The sequence below is a fragment of the Pelobates fuscus genome, chromosome 1 (assembly GCF_036172605.1).
Source record: "Pelobates fuscus isolate aPelFus1 chromosome 1, aPelFus1.pri, whole genome shotgun sequence".
Lineage (NCBI taxonomy): Eukaryota > Metazoa > Chordata > Amphibia > Anura > Pelobatidae > Pelobates > Pelobates fuscus.
In genome coordinates this window covers 66881867-66902525 of record NC_086317.1, presented here as the reverse complement: position 1 = coordinate 66902525, position 20659 = coordinate 66881867, and the positions used below count along the sequence as shown (strand labels likewise).

Sequence of the window (20659 nt, the reverse complement as noted above, 5' to 3'; positions counted from 1 at the left end):
TATTCCAGTCCTGAGCTCCTAGTGGCTGTTTGAATGAAAAATTAAACACAGTACTTTGTCAGAAACAGTACGATTTTAATTTGCAAGGCTGCAGCGGCAGCATCTATATCCCCAAATCACTTAATTAACATGTAGGGATTATGGTGCTAAACATGTGACACTGTAACTGTACCCTCAATATTGGCATGTATACAGCTGGGCAATCACACAGTAACCCGCGCTGGTATGAGTGGGAAAAAATTCCCAATTTCATTTTCAGTAACAGACGAGCTTCTTCAGATCCAATGCGTTGTTTCATTGTGGCGCACGCTTTCTATCAAGAAGGGGAAATTTTATTTTCAAAAAATCATGTCTTTGTTTTGTTGTAAATGTTTGTTGTTAAGAAACGCATCCTTTGGAAATCCGGATATCATAGAAACCTACTTTAAAGAATAATTGCACAATCTGGTTAAAAATATAAGTCACTGAGGTAACCTTAAGTAATGATACTGAATAATATCCTGGTTTTCAATACCAAAAGATATTTGATTTAGACACTGCAGCACCATGAAAAAAAGAAAAAAAGAAAAGTGAGTTGGTTTGTGAGAAAAGTGATATGAAATTCCCTTGTGTTTAAAGAGCTTCTGGTGTTCAGAGAAAAGAAGATCCATAAATATTCTCTTTCCAAATAGTTCAGGATTAAATATCTTTAGGATATTGCATAGGATCTGAACATCTGTAGTCGGTAAGCAATTCAAGTCTCTTTAAAAATGATCACATTTTAAGGCACAATAATTGAGAGAAGATAAAAAGTCCAAAACTCCTTAAACTCCTTACAAAAGCACTAGATTAGTGAGTCTAAAGAAACAAAACAACAAAAAAGGTGTATAAATGTTTAGTAAACATGTTCATAGCCATCGCTCTTTCTGTATAAACAGTAGTGCTGTGTGATAAAAACAATGTCGAAAATTATAGAGAAAACTCCCAAACCAAACTTCGTTGGGTCACCAAATATTAACTTCCATTCATCTGTGTAAAAGAAAGAAAAACATTTTAGTATTATGACTGAGAACATAAACAGTTAAACAAAATTGTATTAACTGCCACTTCTTTTTTAGTGGAAATCCATTTGCATATCCGATATTTATGAACATGCTGATAAGCTGTGATTGATCCTACCTATCCACAACTTTTCTACACCAACCAGTTTTACCATTATTGGTGTGTGATGTCGGGACCTTTAACCTTATGTTCAACACTTTAGTTTTGGGGATCCCATTGCACAAATGATATCAACACTTTAAAGAAACCACCAAAAACAAAGCAAATGCAACTGAATCAGTAACACCAATTAGAGAATAAATATACCCTGTAACTAAACGAAAAAGTAGAAAAACCAGTAACATAACAATTGCACATGTGCACAATACCTGAAAGGCTTGTTGGAACAGACTAAAGAAACACAAACACTGCAAACATGCTGGGTTAACTATAACACACATTTAAAGGGATTCTATATTCAATGCATCTCTATATGGCAATGCTGATTGGAGCAGCTGGGTGTTTTGCCGCGCATGCATAAAAGCCTCCCAATGCTTTCCGACAGGAAAGCATTTTATTGGCTGAGATCATCAAGATTGATGATTTCAGTCATAGAGGCACGTCCAGCCGAAGCCAGACTGGCGCCACATGAAAGGAAAGAGAAGATTAAAACATTTAATCTCCACGAAGAGCGGGGCCGGGAACTTGAACAGCGATTCCTGCACTGTAATGCCAGGAATTTATGTTTGTAATCCTGAAACTGTAGTGTTCCTTTAAATTCTGTTACCTTCAACCAATGATGCAAATGAAAATACTCCAAAAGCGACAATTTTTCTTAATCGTAAACCTTGCAATAATGGCCAATCAAGCTCAACTTCACAAGATTAATGATGAAATCATGGTTTGACCCAGTTGTAAAATCATGATATTTTCTGAATTAGGCGAAGTTACTGACTTAAAGTGATCACAAATCAGATTTCCCAAACCGTGATACCGGCTAAAGGTCAAGAACTATTATCGAGCAGTTACGAACGCCAGTTATATAGGCTACTATTTAGGGATATATATTTCCCTGCCCTGTTTATTTTATTAAAAGTAACACTTTCTGGAACATACTGTAAAAAATATTAAACCTGGTAAACTGCAGTAAAGAGCACACGGAGCAATATATAAACTGTGATAGCACAAGGAAATACAAGTGCATGGGTAAAGGATTTTAGAATAGCTGTCTCTGTTAATCATGCAGCACAATGCTTACTTCAGTAGGGATAATTCATTTAAATACCAGGTTAAATAGGGGTGTCACAGTGTAGACAAAGATTTTAAAATCCTTTTTTTTCCCCCCGTCAGATTCATTTGTTAAATTCACATTGTGAATGTGTAAGGGCCTGCAAAAAAATTGGACAACTTTCTGATTTGCCTTTTCTCAAACTCACCGTTATTATAGGACTGTAAGAACATCTGGATAATGCTGAAACTTCCCCCAGTGAAATCAAGCAGAACGTTTCCGATACTCCAACCTTCTGTGCTTTTCCGACGGAAATTCATAAAAGCCTGAGATTAAAGCAAATCAAGATCATGGTGATTTGATATAGAGCCATTTATACAATCTAGGTCACTATTTCTGGGGCACAACTTTAAATATTTAGCACAGGTTCCTACCCGTATAGTGAAGATTATTTATCAAAAGTAATTTTGGGTCTAAAAATGGAGCAATCACTCTGGAAATGGCTCTATTAATATTATTATTATTTGTATTTATACAGCGCCAACTAATTCTGCAGCGCTTTACAATATTATGAAAGGGGAGGAATTTACAATACATGAGACAATTACACAGTGACACAGGAACAATAGGTAAATGTGGGTGGGGTACAAATACACAACGGGGCAGCAAGGGTGACAGCCACCAAACAAGGTGGAAAAGTAGCAGAGCTGGAGGTGAGAGTGGAGTATGACTCTTTAGGAGAGCAAGAGACAGACTTGGGTAAATATAGATTTGTTACTCTGGGAGTCCATAAGTATTTCTGAACAGATGTGTTTTGAGGGACTTCTTAAACAATTGGAGACTAGAGGAGAGTCTGATGGGGGTAGGCAGGCTGTTCCAAAAGAAGGGAGCTACCCGCGAGTCCTGCAAGCGCAAGTTAGCAGTAAGCATGCGAGCAGCGGACAGGAGAAGGCCACTGGCAGAGCGGAGAGACCGAGAAGGGACATATCTATGAATCAGGGAAGAAATGTAAGAGAGGCTAGAGCTTTACAGGTAAGGGTTAGTATTTTGAATTGACATCTATATGATACAGGAAGTCAGTGTAAGGATCGACAGAGGGGCGAGATATGGGAGGAACGACGGGTGAGAAAGAGTAGCCTGGCTGCAGCTTTCAATACAGATTGTAGCAGGGCAGTTCGGCTTTTGGTGAGACCAAGTAGGAGAGAATTACCGTAATCAATGCGAGAGATTACCAGAGCATAAACAAGCTCCTTGGCAGCATCTTGCGTGAAAAAAGGGCGGATGCAGGTGATATTTTTGAGGAGGAATCGACAGGTTATAGCAACATACTGAATAGGCGGCGCAAAGGTGAGGCCAGGATCAAAGATAACACCAAGACAACGATGGACTGATGGAAGCGCCATCAACTTGCAGGGAAAGTGGAGGAGGATCAGCATTTTGAGGGGGGAAAATAAGAAGCTCAGTTTTAGAGTTTCAGAAAGCGGGAGGGCATCCAATCAGAAATTGAAAAAAGGCAAGCAGTGACACGTTGCAAGACCGCAGGGGAGAGATCAGGGGAGGAGAGCTATATCTGTGTGTCGTCGGCATACAGATGATAGCGGAATCCAAAGGAGTTAAGAGAGGCAGTATAAAGAGAGAACAGAAGGGGACCAAGAACAGATCCTTAGGGAACTCCAACTGAGACAGGGCAAGAGGAAGAGCTGTTATTACAAAAGGAGACACTAAACGAACGTTGGGAGAGATAGGAGGAGAACCACGAGAGGACAGTGTCACAGAGACCAAGGGATTGAAGAGTTTGGAGAAGGAGGACATGATCAACAGTGTTAAAGGCAGAAGAGAGGTCAAGAAGAATTAGTATGGAGTAGTGGCCTTTGGAATAAGCTGCAATTAGGTCATTTGTAAGTTGGGAGGAAATAGAATACTTTCATTCCTATTTAAATAATAACCAATGGGGTCTTACTTTTACCTACCATAGACATCTGTCCACTATTGATTTTCTTGATCTCACTCTGATAGGTTCTCAGGGGAGAGTTTTAACTAGGGCCTATAAAAAGAGTGTTGACGTTAATGGGTACCTCCATGCTGACAGTGGCCACCATCCGACTTGGATCCAGAATATTCCTTCTGGCCAATTTGTCAGGTTAAGACGTAACTGCTCCTCCCTTTTGGATTATGAGAGAGTCCCTCTTATTATGCGGTCGCTTCATAGAGAAAGCTTATCCTGCTAAACAGATCAGACGGGCCTATTTGAGGTCAGGGGCATTAGAAAGGGAGGATCTTGTTACTCCATCAGGCCTTTTGAAGGATAGGGTACTGCCATTCGATCAGGAGTTGCACTTGGAGAGGGTGTCACACACTAGTAATCACAAACTTATCCTTAATCTTTTAGATGAGTATAATTGCCCACAAAAAAGGAGAGCTAAGTACAATATTAGTACTAAGTAGGGACTACTCCTGTCTTTACTACGGTTTTCAACAAGTGTTATGATGACATTATTAGCGTCTTTTATAAATACTGGTCTATTCTTAAAAAGGATCCTTTACTTTGTTTTAGTATCTCAGAACTCCCGAATATTACTTTTAGGAAAGCCCTAAATTTAAAAAAAAAAAATTGGCTCCATTTAAACTAAGGGACAATTTGGATGGGCAAATTACTAGTAAGAATGGTGTCAACAATATGCGCTGTGGGCAGAGTAGATGTCTGACCTGTGGGTACATCTGCCATAATATGTCCACTTTTAAATCATATAGGGGAGAATAAACTTTTGTGGTGACTCATAGGATTACATGTAGTACCTCCTTTGTTGTATACCTTTTGATTTGCCCTTGCAATCAGCATTATCTAGGACAGACCACTAGACCTCTTAAATTCCGATTTAGAGAGCACAGACTGGCCACATTGAATAAAGATAGGAGATCTTCGGTTGCACGACACTTCGAGTTGTTCCACAATAGTGACCCAGCATTGATTAAAGTGATGGGAATAGAGTATATACCCCCCACTAAGGATCCTGCTATCAGGAAAAGACACCTTATCAGGGCTGTCCTTATGGGATTTTTAGATTAGATTCCCTTACACCAAATGACTTAAACGAGGAGTTAGAACTTTTCTAGTTTGAGCCTCTCCTTTTTTTCCTTTTTTTTTGTTTGTTCTGGGTTTATGTGGCACAAGTTTGTCTGCTTAAGAGAAATATATGTAGCTGTATGACCGAGATATATCGATATGGGTGATATCTGCAAATCTACATACACCTATCTTGTATGTAGATTTTTCCTTCTTTTTCCTGATTTAGATTTTTGCTGTCTAATAGAAATTATTATAAATTTTTTATATTATTTGGTTAATTTTTAATAGAGCTTCTTAAGCTGGTATTATACCAGATTTTGTAGAATTATTTTGCAAAGTGTTTTAATTTTTATTAATATGTTTGTTAAATTATTAATATTATAAATGCCATTAGTGTATGTTTTATGTTTAATAGGTTTCACTCATTTTGATTGATTACCTATAATTATCCACTCCGGGGATTACCTGCTGGTTCTATTTTGAGCAGGTATTTAAACCCTGGGTGGGGGTTTACGTACACGTACTGATCTTGATAAAGTCCCACAGCTTGGGACAAAACGCGTCGATCTGTGGGCTGTGCCTCCTCTCCATTTCCCCCTGAGTTTGACGTCCCGTCTCTATCTTTGGCTGAATACCGCGGTCTTTTTTGAAGATCCCGACCGCGGCATATGATTATGGGCTGTTGCTATCCGGGCAGTTCCTTCATCACTCTGCACCTATTTATTTTATTTTCCCTACTCCATCTCCACCACGGTCTTTTTTGAAGATCCCGACCAGGGTTCATCTGGTTGCTTTTTGGAACCGCCCGATAGCATTTATATTCTGCCGACCCAGCAAATTCTTCTGGATGTTTGCCGTTTTTTTATTTTTATATTAGAGTGTTATAATTTTTTCTTTTTGGTTATATTTACCTCTGGTGGGGGCCCACACCGAGGTCAGGTATATTTTTTTATATATTATTATTATTGTGTACACTGGTATTTTTATTTTTTGTGTTTTATTTCGCTATTTGTTGTATCCGCTCTATCTCTACTTAGTCATTGATCTTTTATATATTTTACATTTAGGTCTTTCCACCTTTAATGGCTATTTAGTGAAGTTAGTTAGTGGATACATCTAGTGTTATATATATATTTTGTTACTTTTTGTAGTGATACATTTGTATTTATTTGTCCGGTTAGATACAACAGTGGAGATTGGAATCGGCCCCCTGCTTATTAATTTTTTTTATATTTGTGATAATTAATAAAAGGTTTTGATAATTATTTTATATCATTTATTTATATTTATATTTATAAGCGCACACACCCTATTTTCTATTTCTGAGTGTATAACTCATCAATTCGCTAGAGTGGGTTTGGAGCTGCTTCTCTTTTTTGATTATTTTGTTGTGTTATTTTTGTGTGTACCGCTTTTATAAGTTTTTTTACATTTGTAAGTTTAATAAGAGCAATCTCAGTAGAGTTGAGGGGACGAAAGTCAAATTGAAAAGGATCGAGTAGGGAGTTGGAATTTAGGAATTCTTTCTAGAAGTTTTGAGGAAAAAGGAAGCAGGGATATGGGACGATAGTTGAAAGGGTAAGACGGGTCTAGGGATGGCTTTTTAAAGATGGGTACAACAGTAGCATGCTTAAGGGGAGCAGGGAAAACACCAGATGAAAGAGAGAAGTTTAGGATGTGCTTTTACTGATGGAACTTTTACGAACGACAATTCTGAGAAGGGAATTTCGAGTATAAATGCTCTTCCCTTATAAGGTTGTAAAAGTAAATTAGAAAAAATGATCAGTATACAGTCAAGGGTGAAAACTGAACTTGAAGAGAGACATGTGGTGTGGTCCTCCATGCAACAAAAGGGTCAAACACGTTCTCACTTTTATTATAGATATGTTGGTTTTGTTAGAGTTACATACTACACTCTGTAAATGATTCACTGAAATAAATCAATTTGCGTGTAATTCAAATCTTACCACAACATTTAGCTTTCATAAAAATTAATGAAAAAAAACTAATTAAAATATAATCGATATTCTGTTTCTATAATAAAACAAAGTGCAAAGGGGATTGTAAACCAATATAACAATATGAGGTAGAGAAAAAACAATATAATAATAAAGGAGGATATCAGATGTTAAACCAGAAGATGACCACCCAGCTCTTTCTTCTCTCATTCACCCACCGACAAAATGTTACGCTAGTACCAGGGCAACAGGGTGTCAATGTTTCCAAGCAAGGAGATCAGATCTTTGCATTTGGGTCTGGATGGGGACTTTGGTATAGCTATGGCTGTATAAACAAAGTAATTTAAATGGCAGAGAACTGAGCACCATGTCATTGAGCAAAAGTTGTTTTCATGATTAGAGTGTCCCTTTAAGTGATGCAATCATGGGATCTGGGTTAAAGGTTAGCACACTAATAATGTATTTTCATAATGGATAAAAAAAAAATGGGGCACTAGCGTATTCTCCAATTCATTCAGTCATCCTTCGTTCCATCCCTACTCACTCCTGACATCTCCCTCTCAACCCTATGATTTTTGTAAAAAAATTTTTGCATTTCCTTTGTTTAATTCCCGGTTTAGTGAATAACTCCATATACATTACTGACTCCATTATACATATTATTCCTTTCCTTTTTCTTAAAAATGTGTAATTGAAAATACATTTTAGAATCTTGTGATAACAAAAGAAAACAATGGTATGCACGATTTCAAAGAACAAGCGGAACGAGCTTACCTGTGGGAAGTACTTCATCAGCGTGATGGCCAACTTAATGTACGAGAAGCAGAATAGAAACTGAAGCCAAGTGATTTTCCCACCCAGGGCCACGAACAACATGCAAAACGCAGACAGCCAAGCAACTACAAGGACAACAATGGCCACTCTGGAGACTTTCTGAGTTCCACGCTGGGAAGAACAAAAATAAATGGGTCATTTAATGTATCCTGCTATTACAGTTTAATGTTATCATTCACAAATTGTTCTAGAACAAAACTGAAAAGGACAGAGTTTTTTCTGTGAAAGCAGAACTGGCTCTTTATTAATAACTGGTTTTGTGTAGAAAAGAGGAGACAAAAGCTTTATTATTTCGGAGAAAAAAAATCAAAAACTGCTCATCAAGACAACAAGCACTGACAAGTGAATAGACTGCCAAACGTGGTGTATTTCTGCACAATTGCATGCTATTTGTAAGGCTTGATTTTGTAACACACACACACAAATATTTCAAATAAAAAATAAATGAGAAGCTGGAAAATTGGAGTAAAATCCTACAAGTGGACTGGTCACCATGGAAATCTATGGGAAGTATCTGTTGGTTCAACTGGTTTCCAAGGTGATTTTTCCCACTTTTGAACTCTGCCTCATTTCTCTGTTAGCAACACGTTTTATAATTATTCTCCGTACTCAGGGCCGGATTAACATAGGGGCTGATGGAGCTGCAGCTCCAGGCCCAGGCCCATTGATTTAAAAAAAAAAAATAAATATATATATATACACACAGCATCTCCATCAGATACATGACGCTTGGGAGTGTTTTAGTGTTTTTGGTCGATATGATTCTGTAATTAGGCCCGTCATAATTGTCAGCACCAGGCCCACTGGGCTGTTAACCTGGCCCTGTCCGTACTGCACAAACAGTTGGATGACTTTTCAGAAAAAAAAAGTTATAAATAAAACTACAGACATAAAGAACAGATCTCAGTCCCTGCGTTTAAAGAATTAAACAGCAGGAACTACTGCATGTGAATGGATTTATCCTTTATATTAATACACAAGCCCTCCGCACATTGAGGCTGCTCTAGCTATGTTCACTAAACCCCCAACTGTAGCAGACTGAAATTCGGGGGGAGCAAAATACAGGCCAAAACAGCAAACCTTGCCTATAATTTTGCGATTTAGAGTTTAGTGAAAAAACGCCTTTTTACTGTTTATATACTTATTAATATTATCACTAATATTATTATGGTGGAATGATTTACTAATAACTTGATGTAAGGAGAAAAACAAATGGGTTGCTGCTTGATTTAAGCGTCTCGTTTATGTAAAGGGGATCCGTTATTTCCCTTTACTTTTTAAATTTTCCAGGAAACTGAAGGCATCCCTTTAAAAGGGAATGCCATGTGCCCAAGGCTGCATTGTGCAAACAGCCTTTGTGATTTTCTTATTGCAGTATTCCAAACGCATGAATGAATACATGAATACACCTTAAAAGGGACACTCCAGGCACCCAGACTACTTCTGCCCATTGGAGTGGTCTGGGTGCCAACTCCCACTACTCTTAACCCTGCAACTGTAAATATTGCAGTTTTCATAAACTGCAATATTTACATTGCAGGGTTAACTCCTCCTCTAGTGGCTATCTACTAGACAGCCACTAGAGGACACTTCTGTGATAGAACACGAAAAGTGTGTTAGAACGACGCTGGACGTCTTCACGCAATGTGAGGACCTTCAGTGTCGCCGAAATCCCCATAGGAAAGCATTGAAAGCATTATTCAATGCTTTCCTATGGGGAGGTCTAATGCGTCTAATGCGCGTGTTTGGCATTGCCGCGCATGCGCAATAGGTCTCCCCCGCCGCCGGCCACGCATGCGCAATAGGTCTCCCCCGCTGGCTGACGTTGGCAGGGAAGGAGCGTAGGCGGAGCCTGACCCAGCGCCGAGGGACATCAGCGATGGATACAGGTAAGTCACTGGAGAGTCCCTTTAACTCCAGCTCTTGTCTCCTATTTCATAAGCCCCCTCTGCCCCCCAGCCCTCATTTATAGAGCTGTAAAGTTTAATAAAAGGCAACAGTAAGTGACCTACAGCATGATTCTTTGGTACCACATACCCATTCTAGAAGATGTCACTCACCTCGTATATACAGCACTGAACGATGGTGATGAGTGTGAGCAGCACTGCATGGAGGCTGAAGAACACATCATTTGAATCCACTGGAATCACACCACTGGGATATATCTGAAGGAATTCTTCCTGCAATTAATATATAAAGTGTGAATTATTCATTTTCACTACAGTATTTAAAGACGTTAAATAAAGAATGTGTGTATTAAAGAAACACAAACCTACCCTAATATACGGTATCCAGAAAAGCCCAACATTAAAAACACTGTATGCTATAAAACCGGTGAGATTTAGGGCCAAAAAGTCAAAGCTTAGTCCGACGACACTGCAAAAATAAGAGAGGAGATTTAAATATGTCAATAGTACATTCAGCATAATACCTATATACTGCAGGCTGAGCCAACATGGACCAGCAAAGGTGAATTACAACTTTATCAAAAGACTGATTTAGGATGTCAGTGACAAAACAAAATCTCAAAGGGACGTGCGGGCTGAGGTGGAATGCTTAAACAAGCACAAACATTGAAAACAAGAAAATACATGATTGTGGCATCACAGGAGAAGAGGTTTTGCCAAAAAGTATTCTGAAATAAGAGCTACTCCATTTTCACGTATTTTTCTGGACTCCAGTCTTTTACTAAGGCAAGGGGTAAAGACACTGACTGTCGTTTCACAATAGCAAACCCCCCTAGGGCTCCTGCTCATACGATTTTACAGGGAGATGGAAAAGCAGTATTTTATGTCTTCAATACAGGACTTGCCACCATACAAACAGGCAATCTCTATGGCTAAACCTCAACAGAAAAAGGACATCCCCTACCGATGGGGCTCAGGATGCAATCTGTCTGAACAGACAAGGACGACTGTTCCACCTTACTACTACTACCTTGCAGGCGCGAAAATGTACTCAATCACTGGGAATACAAAGGGAGAACTTGGTCTCTTTAAATAGGCCAATCACGCAGCAGCACCAAGTTGGGACATTAAAAACATATGGTGCTTTTGTCTTGCTGTCACTGCAGTGGCTAGGACATAATCTCCAGTCTCTTCGGTTACCTGAGAGGTCTCCCAGATCTAAGCAGGAGTATAAGAACCTACTTTTCGTGACTATTTCTTTGCGTTAATAATTTTATGTTGTATAATTGTACTTTAGATTATTTGAAGCATACAGATTTCTCACAGGGAGCACACCCTGCCCCTCTCCTTGATTAAGATCTCTCAGAAGGTTTCTGCTATATGATTATGATATTAATGTATAGTTGTTGTTTTATTTCCGCTGAAATAGTTGTGGTTTTGATATTCCCTTGTTTAAAACTACAGTATGGATTACTGACTTTACTGTACATTACATGTTGTATGCATCTTATAAAAAAATACTACAATATAAATTACAAAAAAAGAATACAAAAAAAAAAAACACATCTTTTTAATATTGCTCAAATGAAATAAAAATAATTCTCACCCTGACCTACAGAGCCCATCCAAATGCTGCTCCCCACTACCTGTCCTCAATAATCAACAAATATACTCCAGCCTAGTTTCTGATCTAACAATGACCTGCTCCTTGCATCTTCTATCATCACCTCTTCCCATGCTAGTGCAGGACTTCTCTCATGTTGTACCAATCCTTTTGAATGCACGGCCTCTGCACTATCAGACTTTCTCCAAGTCTGCCTTCCCTTAAATGGTCCCTAAAGACAATTTTTGTTCAGCCTAACACATAACTCAGTAACTAATAAATGCCATTATCTCTCTATCTGTATTAAAATCATTCTCACCTTAACTCCTGTTCCTCACACCTCCTATCCATCTAGATGTTTTATGTTTTTATAAGAAGAGAGCCCTCAACTCCTCCTGTATGTTTGTCAAATTTTGTATTGTCTCAGATTTATTGTACTTTTGTCTTTTTACTTGTTCCAATTGTTGGAACAGCGCTGTGGAATGTGTTGGCGTTTTAGGACTAAAGAATAATAATAATTTTTTAAAAAGTGCCAATCTCATAATGGCAATTAATGTAAGTATAGCTTCATAATTTAACAACAAATGATACATTCAAGGATATGCAGATAAGAGACAAACCAGGTACCTTTTTCTCCGAAAGTTTTCAAACACCTGAGGATAGAAGCTCACAGACCAGGCCAGAAAGTAAATCCAACCAATGACCTGCCCTAAAATGTCCACAAAGTGGCTGTGAATCACTTGAAAGCGAATCCGTGGTCTAAACAAAATGATGAATAAGTTCGAGCATTAGCAACATAAGGACATTGTTCACTGGCATCAGTTTCATGATAACCCCCTCACCTGCCACTATATAAGTACGGTATGTAAGACTGTCTAATACAGTGAAGACATTTAGAAAACAGTACTGTCCTTACTAAATATCCACGATTACTAATCCCCTGGTGATGACGGATTGTATGGTTTATCAGATTATTGCAATCCTTTGAGAATTCACTAAACAGTGACTGAGGGTATCTGAAAACTAAACTGCAAAATCTAATACAATAAGATAGCCAAGTTGTGAAATAGACTAAATTCGACATTTAATTCCAACCTCCAAGCTATTCTGGTCTACATTTTGCAATTTGTTTTTTAATTCATTAGTTAATGCATAAACCCTTATGTTTTGCTTTCTGTTTAAACTACTCAGTTAAATAATAATCAAGGTAAATAATTAGATTTTCGCTTTAGTCCTGCAGTTTATGTTGGCACAATAATAATAATAGTAAGGATGCTAATAATACAATGATAGACCCTTATGATTTTCTTGTTACATGCATTTAACGTTTTTGTCCCCTCTAGCTGATATCTCTGGGGGTATTTTGCACAACAGAGCTATCAAAGCAGAAGTAAAATAAAAGGAATACACTGATAAGGATGTTTCACATGCATTGGTACACAATATAGGATGTTGGCAACTGTTCTAAGTTTAGAAGATAACTCACCCAGTTTTATGTGAATCGTTGCCTTGCAAGTATGCAGTAACTTGTCCCACATCAACAGCTTCGACTGTAAAGAATGAATGATTTGCCTTTGCGGGTAGAACAATCTACAAAGACAAGAAAATGCTCCCATATATTATAAGCTAAAAATATGACATTCTAAATTAATATATTTTAACAAATCGCTGGAAGGGAACATGAGACCAAAGGAAGTTAAAATTAGCTAAAAGCAGTCTGAGCCCTTTCTTAAAAGCATTCCTTTCTAGGACAGTGTGCTCTTTGCTATGACGCTCCATAAGTCTCCCACAACAGACTTCTTATAGTAAAGATTTAGAAAAATGAATATCTCTGCAGCTAGAATTCCATGCTTGCACAATTATGGAGAGAGCATGCCAAACAAATCCCCACTATCTTTTACAGGTCTTCTCATAGTCTTTTAAGACAGCTAGTGCTCGGGATGCTCACAGGTGTCTCTATGGTAATGAAACAAAAACAAAACACAATTAAATTATTCATCAATCTTATGTAAGTCACTCCTATCAGATCTCACTGTGGTTTGATTAATTTATTTATTTTCATTAACCCCTTAGGGACCAAACGTCTGGAATAAAAGGGAATCTTGACATGTCACACGTCATGTGTCCTTAAGGGGTTAAAGACACTACTGCCTAATAGAGTCCTACATATCCATCGAAACGCCTGTTAAGAGAGCAATGGATGAGCCAGAAGTGGCTTAGATTATCAGCCACATCCTGATCTAGATGTGCATGTAACTGAATTGCTATACATTATTTTGCACTCTATATGTTATCGTCATAAGATTATTCTTTAAAAGTTAAATCATCTCAGTTTGTAGTGTGCCCTTACTGAGCTGGAACACACTTGGTAGAGTTGCATGAATAGCAATAAAAATCTGTCAGTTTAAAATGTTTATGACTAGAATTAGTTTGAATTATAACTTAATAGATCTACTTTGAAATAACAAACTTCCTAATTTTTTTTTTCGGTTACCAGAGCACAAGACACAGAACGCAGATTGCTAGGTGTCACAATATGAAGCACTCCCATCCGTACTCAGAGTGAGTTTGGTGGCTAAAGTGATTATTATACACCCATAACACTACTGCGGTACACAAAGCAGAACAGGTTTTATATCAGCTCATTCTAAGCAATACAATCGTTGCGAGCTTTGAAATTTGTTTCTAACCAGCCACACGGGGGCAAACTGAAAACATGGCCTGGTAACGTGGTACAATGGTTTCACTATACAAAATATTCCAAGTAAAAAAAAAAACTATTTGTGTCCAAATTCTTCACACATTCCACCACTAATAGGAGACATGTGAAACACAATGACATTTATTCACTACACATTGAATTATAGCAAAATTGAAATCTGAATGGCAACATCAAAGCTAAAATAGCTGATCTGGTAAAATTCTCCAACCCAGTTACCGTCACAGCTGGGCTGTTATAGCCTGCATTTCGCCATTTGGATTTCAATAAGCCGAAATGTGGAATTTAGAGAATAAAACCTAAATGTGAGAAATTTCATAGAACTATTCCTAAATTGACGGAAGGTCTCATATTAATTTTCAACCTAGGTTTGTTGAGTAAATACTTCTGCGCGAGCTCGGTAAGTGAAGTTCCTGTGGCTTCCCGAGGGGGATACAATTTACATTTAACAAACGGAAATTAACGTAACCAAAAGAATAAATGACATTTTGTTGACAACAATAATAGCACCGAATTTAGTTTGGCTGCCATAGTGCATTCTGCCGTCATCTGTTCTTCAGGTAAAGAATGCACCTGGCCATCTACCTGATCTAAAAGAAAATGTGACCAGGCAACCTTCTTCCATTGCTCCATGGCTCAGTACTGACACTCATACCCCACTGAAGATGCTTTCAGCTGTGGGCATGAGTTATCATGGGCACTCTGACTGCTCTGCAGCTACGCAGCCCCATACAAAGCAAACTGCGATGCACTGTGTGTTCTGACACCTTTCTATTACGGCCAGCATTAAGTTTTATAGCAATTTCAGCTACTGCAGCTCTTCTGTGTGATCGGAGCATTACGTTTTAGAGCAATTTCAGCTCTTCTGTGTGATCAGACCAGATGGGCTAGCTTTCACTCACCACATCCATCATTAAGCATTGACTCTGATGCTGGTTCACCGCTTGTCCTTCCTTGCACCACCTTTGGGGGGTACTAACCACTGCATACCAGGAACAGCACACAAGACTTGCTGTATTGGAAATGCTCTGACCCAGTCATCTATCCATCACTTTTGGCCCTTATCAAAGTCACACAGATCTTTTCGCTTGCCCATTTTTCCTGCTCCCAATACATGAAATTCAAGAATAGATTGTTCACTTGCTGTCTAATATATTCCACCCACTGACAGGCGCTATTGTAGCAATAGAATCGATGCTATTTGCGTCAGGTGTCAGTGGTTTTAATGTTGTGGCTGATCAGCGTATAAAATTCCCTTGGTTGGTACTGGAGATTTACAATAAAGAAAAAAAGAAAAAAAAGCACTATGACAGAAAGACCAAGATAGGGAAAGAAAAACTAATCTTAAACAATCCACTGACTTTTGTAAAATGCAGATAGTGTCTTACTTGGTCTGGAAGCTGGATAATGGTTGTGTTCTTTGAAGAATAGGTAATATTAAGAGCAAATACCGCTGTTTCATTTGATGGAACCCTGAGAGTGAAAATAAAATAAACTACATTATGACCATTTACCACATTGATGTACAGTTTGACCCCCGCCCCCCCCCCCAGGAGCAGAACTTTAACGGTCTTCATATAGCCTATGGAACAGCCTACAGGAGGCTTCTCCTAACAAAAAAGAGTAAACCACCTATTTTGACATGAAAGGGCATACTGCCTAAACCCTGTAAGCCCGAGTGAAACATAGGGTAGACAGAACAATTCATAACCTAGTTGGTTAAACTCACATTATAGCATAAAAGAATATAGCTAGCTAGACTAGTTAGTATACCTCTCATAGCATAACGGGGCATATTGCCCTAAATCCCTTACATTAAGGGTAAACAAAACATAGACTAGTAAATATACCTCCTATTGTGACATGAAGGGGCATATTGCCTAAACCCTCTATACGTAGGATAAACAAAGCAACTCTTCCTATAATCACACAATTGGGATATATATATATATATATATATATATATATATATATATATATATATATATATATATATATATTCACATTATATATATATATATTCAAGGGGAGAGATAGATATATTACAAGGAGAGGAGTCCCCTTCCTGGGACAGAGTGTCAGGGCTAAGGTGAAAAGATGGGTGCTAATTTACCTATATAAAAACTCAGCAGGAAACAGCTTGTCACACACAGAATGGAAAGTAAAAAAAAATAAATATGTTTTTAAATAATTTAAAAAGTACAAATTCTAGTCAAACGTGGCAACAAATCTAATTAATTTAGATTCCCTCTTTTGGCTACAACTAGTAGAGAGAAGGGTTTCCTTCTTTTTCTCCACAGCTCTTAAATATGCTTTATACATAAGGGATGTTGGGATACCCCTTCTGTCTAAAGGCCAAACGAAGAGATTAAAATCATCCTCAGACAAGCAGTTGCATTTCAAGTGCAAATACCCAATTGGGATAACTCTTTTTCAGGTGGGTAGGGTGATAACTTTCCCAATTCAAGATACCTACCATTTGTATCTGTATGTATTATCACAAGCACATATCGGATTGGTCCAGGTGTAATATAGACCTTTTTTTTTTTTTTTTTATCTTGTTTTGTTACGGATACATCCAATATATTAATCCCCACCTTTCATAGATCCTAAACCTCAGTGACCTACGGGCCACTGTGGTTTAATAAGGTGGGTTTTTTTTGTCTAAGTTATTAAAATACACCGTCAATTAAGGCAAATCACTTTCTCAGGCCAAAATGTAGCAAATTGCCCCGATTGGCACAAAAATTATGTTTTTCTGAATGCTATAGGTTTACAAAAAACAATGGTAAAACATGACCCAGTACTTTTAGACAGACTTCTCCATCATCAGGAAGTAGCTCTACCAATCAGAAGCATCTCATTCTTATTTATGGGGATTGATCATCGTCCCTGAATGATGATAAGTGGAACTGCTCTATAAAATTATTGCAGCCATACATACCCCAGATGTGTTCGCTTTATACACAGTTTTGTTCAGAGCAGCAGTTTGGCTCTTTTATAGTTTTATAAACTTCCTGTCCCACCATCATCCTTTAAATTTGTTCTCTGGCACCAAACGGCACAAGGGATTTAAGAGTTCTGCGATATAATAGGAGCTTACAGCACAACTACTATGGTTAATTAGTCTTCATCTCATTAGAGGCTTCTAATGAAATAAAGAGGGATTAACAGTAAACTGATTTCTCCTTTCAAATATATATGCTTAAACTGGTAATGATAACAGAACCACTTACTTTGATGCAATACTTATGTTGGTAGAGGTTCCATTTTGTAATGTAACCACTTCTGGTAAAGAAATCACAGAGGCAGCATCAAACCACAGAACAGAAAGTTCAGAGCTGGCATCTGATAAAAGCAAAAAAAGAATATAAGACTGTGTCTGTAATTTATGCTTTACTTTACAAAAACAAAGTGTTACAAAATAAGTATATATTGGGTTATTCACTAAATGGGAATTTTAAAATGATATGTACCTACCTATCAGTGGACATAATTGTGATTGTAATTATTTAATGGACATAATTGTAATGGGCATTAACTTCACTGTTCTCTTGCAAACCCACAGTTTGTTTATTTATGAGTTTACATCAATCAGTGACCACTTTATAAGGTGCAAGATTGGCAAAAAGCCAAACAGCAAATCATGAAGCGGCAACTCAACATAAAGCATGTAGACATGTCAACTGGTTAGATTAGAAGATATATAATAGGTCATGACTCACAATTTCAAGTTCCCACCTACTAGCGAGGCTGGAAAGTTAGTTGCTTGCTATGAAAAGTGCTTGTAATAAATAAAAAAAAAATTTTTACCCTTATTTTTTTGACAGCTCAGAGTGGCAGTGAGTGTATTAAGGCAGATGTGTGTCTGTGTGCTGGGCTAATTCGGTGTGTGAATATATAAATATATTTTGTGGACAGTTAGTATTGCAAGTCTACTATGCAAATGCAGTGTGAAGGGTCGTGTGGAAAGCAAGGGCGTATATGTGGAGGGACAGTGTTTGTGATGGGACAGTGTGTGAATGCAAGGGTGTATTAGTGTGGGGATTGTCAGTGCATGACAATGTGAATGCACATTGATGAATAGTGCGTGTGTGAATTCAAGGTTTAAAGTTGTATGTCTATGTAAATGTGTGTGGGGCTATAGATCATTATGCAAACTTAATAGGTGCGTATTGTTTTATCTCTACAAATATATACATATGGAGGTGTCTGCTTTTATACATATGTAGAGTTGTCTGTATGTAAATAAAAGCATGCAAGCTAGTGTGCCTTTACATATATGTGCGCAGATTTGTATGTCTGTATAAATATATGTATTTATGAGGGATTCGGATCTATAGAGAACTTTCACAGCACAGACAAATACAAAATACATTCCCAAACTGAAAAATCAATTGGACATAGAGAAGCACCTAATATCTCACACACACACACACACACACACACAAGTATAAGCTGTCTTTTCTACCAGACTAAGTTCTATACATCTGTACTGCATTTTGGCTGGAGGTACTTTCCACTCTCCCTGCTTGTGCTAAACAATCTGTTAGCTGAACTGCCTGGTAACTCTCCCTTCCCACAGCAAGATACTATGCTCCTCCGCAAGATTTCCATGGAAGAAGGAAGAGCAGGCGATAGAGAGCAGGTAATGGTTTAGTATGGGAGGCTGCACAGAATTCATAAAACTGCACATGGGCTTTGTGTGTGGCATCAGGGCAGCAAACAGGCAGCACATGGACTCACATCACTGTCAAACAAACTGAGCACAGCTTGAGCCGCTTGCCTGCTTTCAGATCAGTTTTTGCAATGAGTGCTGCGGTTCACTCTGCCTCCTGACCAAACTTAGTATACACATTTTTCTCAGTTATGTATGACCAGACTGTAGTACACAGTCATTCTGATGCCAGTCTACAATGCCAGCAGCACAGTGCAATCTGCTTAGCATTCAGATAGAACCATAGATGAAAATCCTGCTGGCTGACGGTAAGATAAGACTCCATTTCTGAAACTCATTTTCCGCTTACACTAGATGAGAGGACAGGTGGATATTTGGAATCCTGAGTGAACTGACTAATGTATGATTGCAGAGACCTGGTGTGGTTGTGTTTTAGCATCTTAGAAACAGTAAAACACATTCATGTTGCCAGTATTGCAACATTTTATTGAAATATCTACTGTAGCTATATAGACCATCTGCAGTAGATATCAACAGCACTATGCTAACTAATTTATTATTGAATCTAGTGTGTGAGACCAAGGATCGTGAGAGAGATGTTAGCCGTTTCTTGGTTTCTACCCACTGTGTCAACAAGTGACTGCAGTTGGCTCAAATCAAAGAATACCAATAAAATATCGACCACTGGTTTCACCTTTTTACATGTATTTCTAATAATTGCTTTATATAATAAAGGTAAATGTGGAAGATCCATCTAAGCTTCCATTTAAGTTTCTACTTACCACAATGTTTGAATGACTTCAGCAAGCAGCACAAGATGAATGCCAAATTATAGTGTTTCAGTAAGATATCCATGATTCTGTAGCTGTCAATGGGCTATGTAACTAAAATAAAGGCAAAAAAATAAATAAAAACATTTAGTTGGTGTTTTCTTCTTTCTTTCAAAATAGCCCTTTGACTATTCATTTTTGTTATGTATACAGGAGCAGTACCCCAGGGACTCCATAACAGCATGTAGTGGTTATGGTGACTAGACTGACCTTTTAATGTAACATAAGAACTTACTGATTATATACATAATGTATCAAGTGTGAAATTAATGTATCCAAATGTGGGCTTGATTTGAAGATTGTTGGTCATTTTTACTGATACGCTGCTATTCAATTAAAAGGCTGTTGTAATAGTATAGAGTAACAGAAATTCACAAAATGCAAAACTACATTTTTAGCTACTGGAAATTAGCAGCTGCTGAAAGTTTTATCCTCAGAGTTAATATATATATATGCGAGATTTGTATAGACATTCTCTACAGAAGTGAACCATGTAAACATACTGTTAAACACAGACGTAATTCGCTTTAAACCAGCTTTAATGGATTTATTACGGACTGGAGGCTTTGAAAGAAGCCTAGTGAAGTTAGAAAGTTATAACAATAATAAATAATAATAATAACAATATATCCTTATGCTGACAGACAGTACATTAATAGTGCTGCCCTCACCCTGGTTTACCAGTTCACAGCTGCTGCTTCTCCAAACAGATATTGCTTCTCACTTACCAGTCACATGACTCTAAAGCCAGCATCACCACCGCCTCCACTCAGTCACATGACCCCAGGCGCTGCCTCCTCTTCCTAATCAGTCAC

At 38.0% G+C, this 20659-nt stretch overlaps 1 protein-coding gene across 2 annotated transcripts; it reads right to left on the bottom strand.

Annotated features, from left to right (window-relative positions):
* Nucleotides 1-634: 634 nt before the first annotated feature.
* Nucleotides 635-20548, bottom strand: CTNS (cystinosin, lysosomal cystine transporter). 2 transcript variants are annotated; one of them, XM_063449319.1, is made up of 11 exons: nucleotides 20516-20548; nucleotides 19797-19898; nucleotides 17573-17684; nucleotides 15725-15809; nucleotides 13104-13207; nucleotides 12245-12376; nucleotides 10384-10483; nucleotides 10168-10287; nucleotides 8048-8218; nucleotides 2457-2574; nucleotides 635-1008 (listed from the first exon to the last, which is right to left on the bottom strand). In XM_063449319.1, exons 2-11 carry the CDS (start codon nucleotides 19867-19869, stop codon nucleotides 875-877), a joined length of 1149 nt encoding a protein of 382 aa, XP_063305389.1. In that variant the 5' UTR covers nucleotides 19870-19898; nucleotides 20516-20548; the 3' UTR covers nucleotides 635-874. The 2 variants fall into 2 exon arrangements, with proteins under 2 accessions (XP_063305389.1, XP_063305398.1); XM_063449328.1 differs by having other exon boundaries at nucleotides 20526-20548.
* Between the last annotated feature and the right edge of the window lie 111 nt (nucleotides 20549-20659).

Coding starts and splice junctions, on each gene's coding strand:
- CTNS (XM_063449319.1), bottom strand. CDS start 19,869: ATGGATATCTTACTGAAACACTATAATTTGGCATTCATCTTGTGCTGC. Junction 17,685..19,796: donor GAAGTCATTCAAACATTGTG/GTAAGTAGAAAC, acceptor TGCTTTTATCAG/ATGCCAGCTCTGAACTTTCT. Junction 8,219..10,167: donor TTCAGTGCTGTATATACGAG/GTGAGTGACATC, acceptor TGTTCTTCCCAG/CGTGGAACTCAGAAAGTCTC.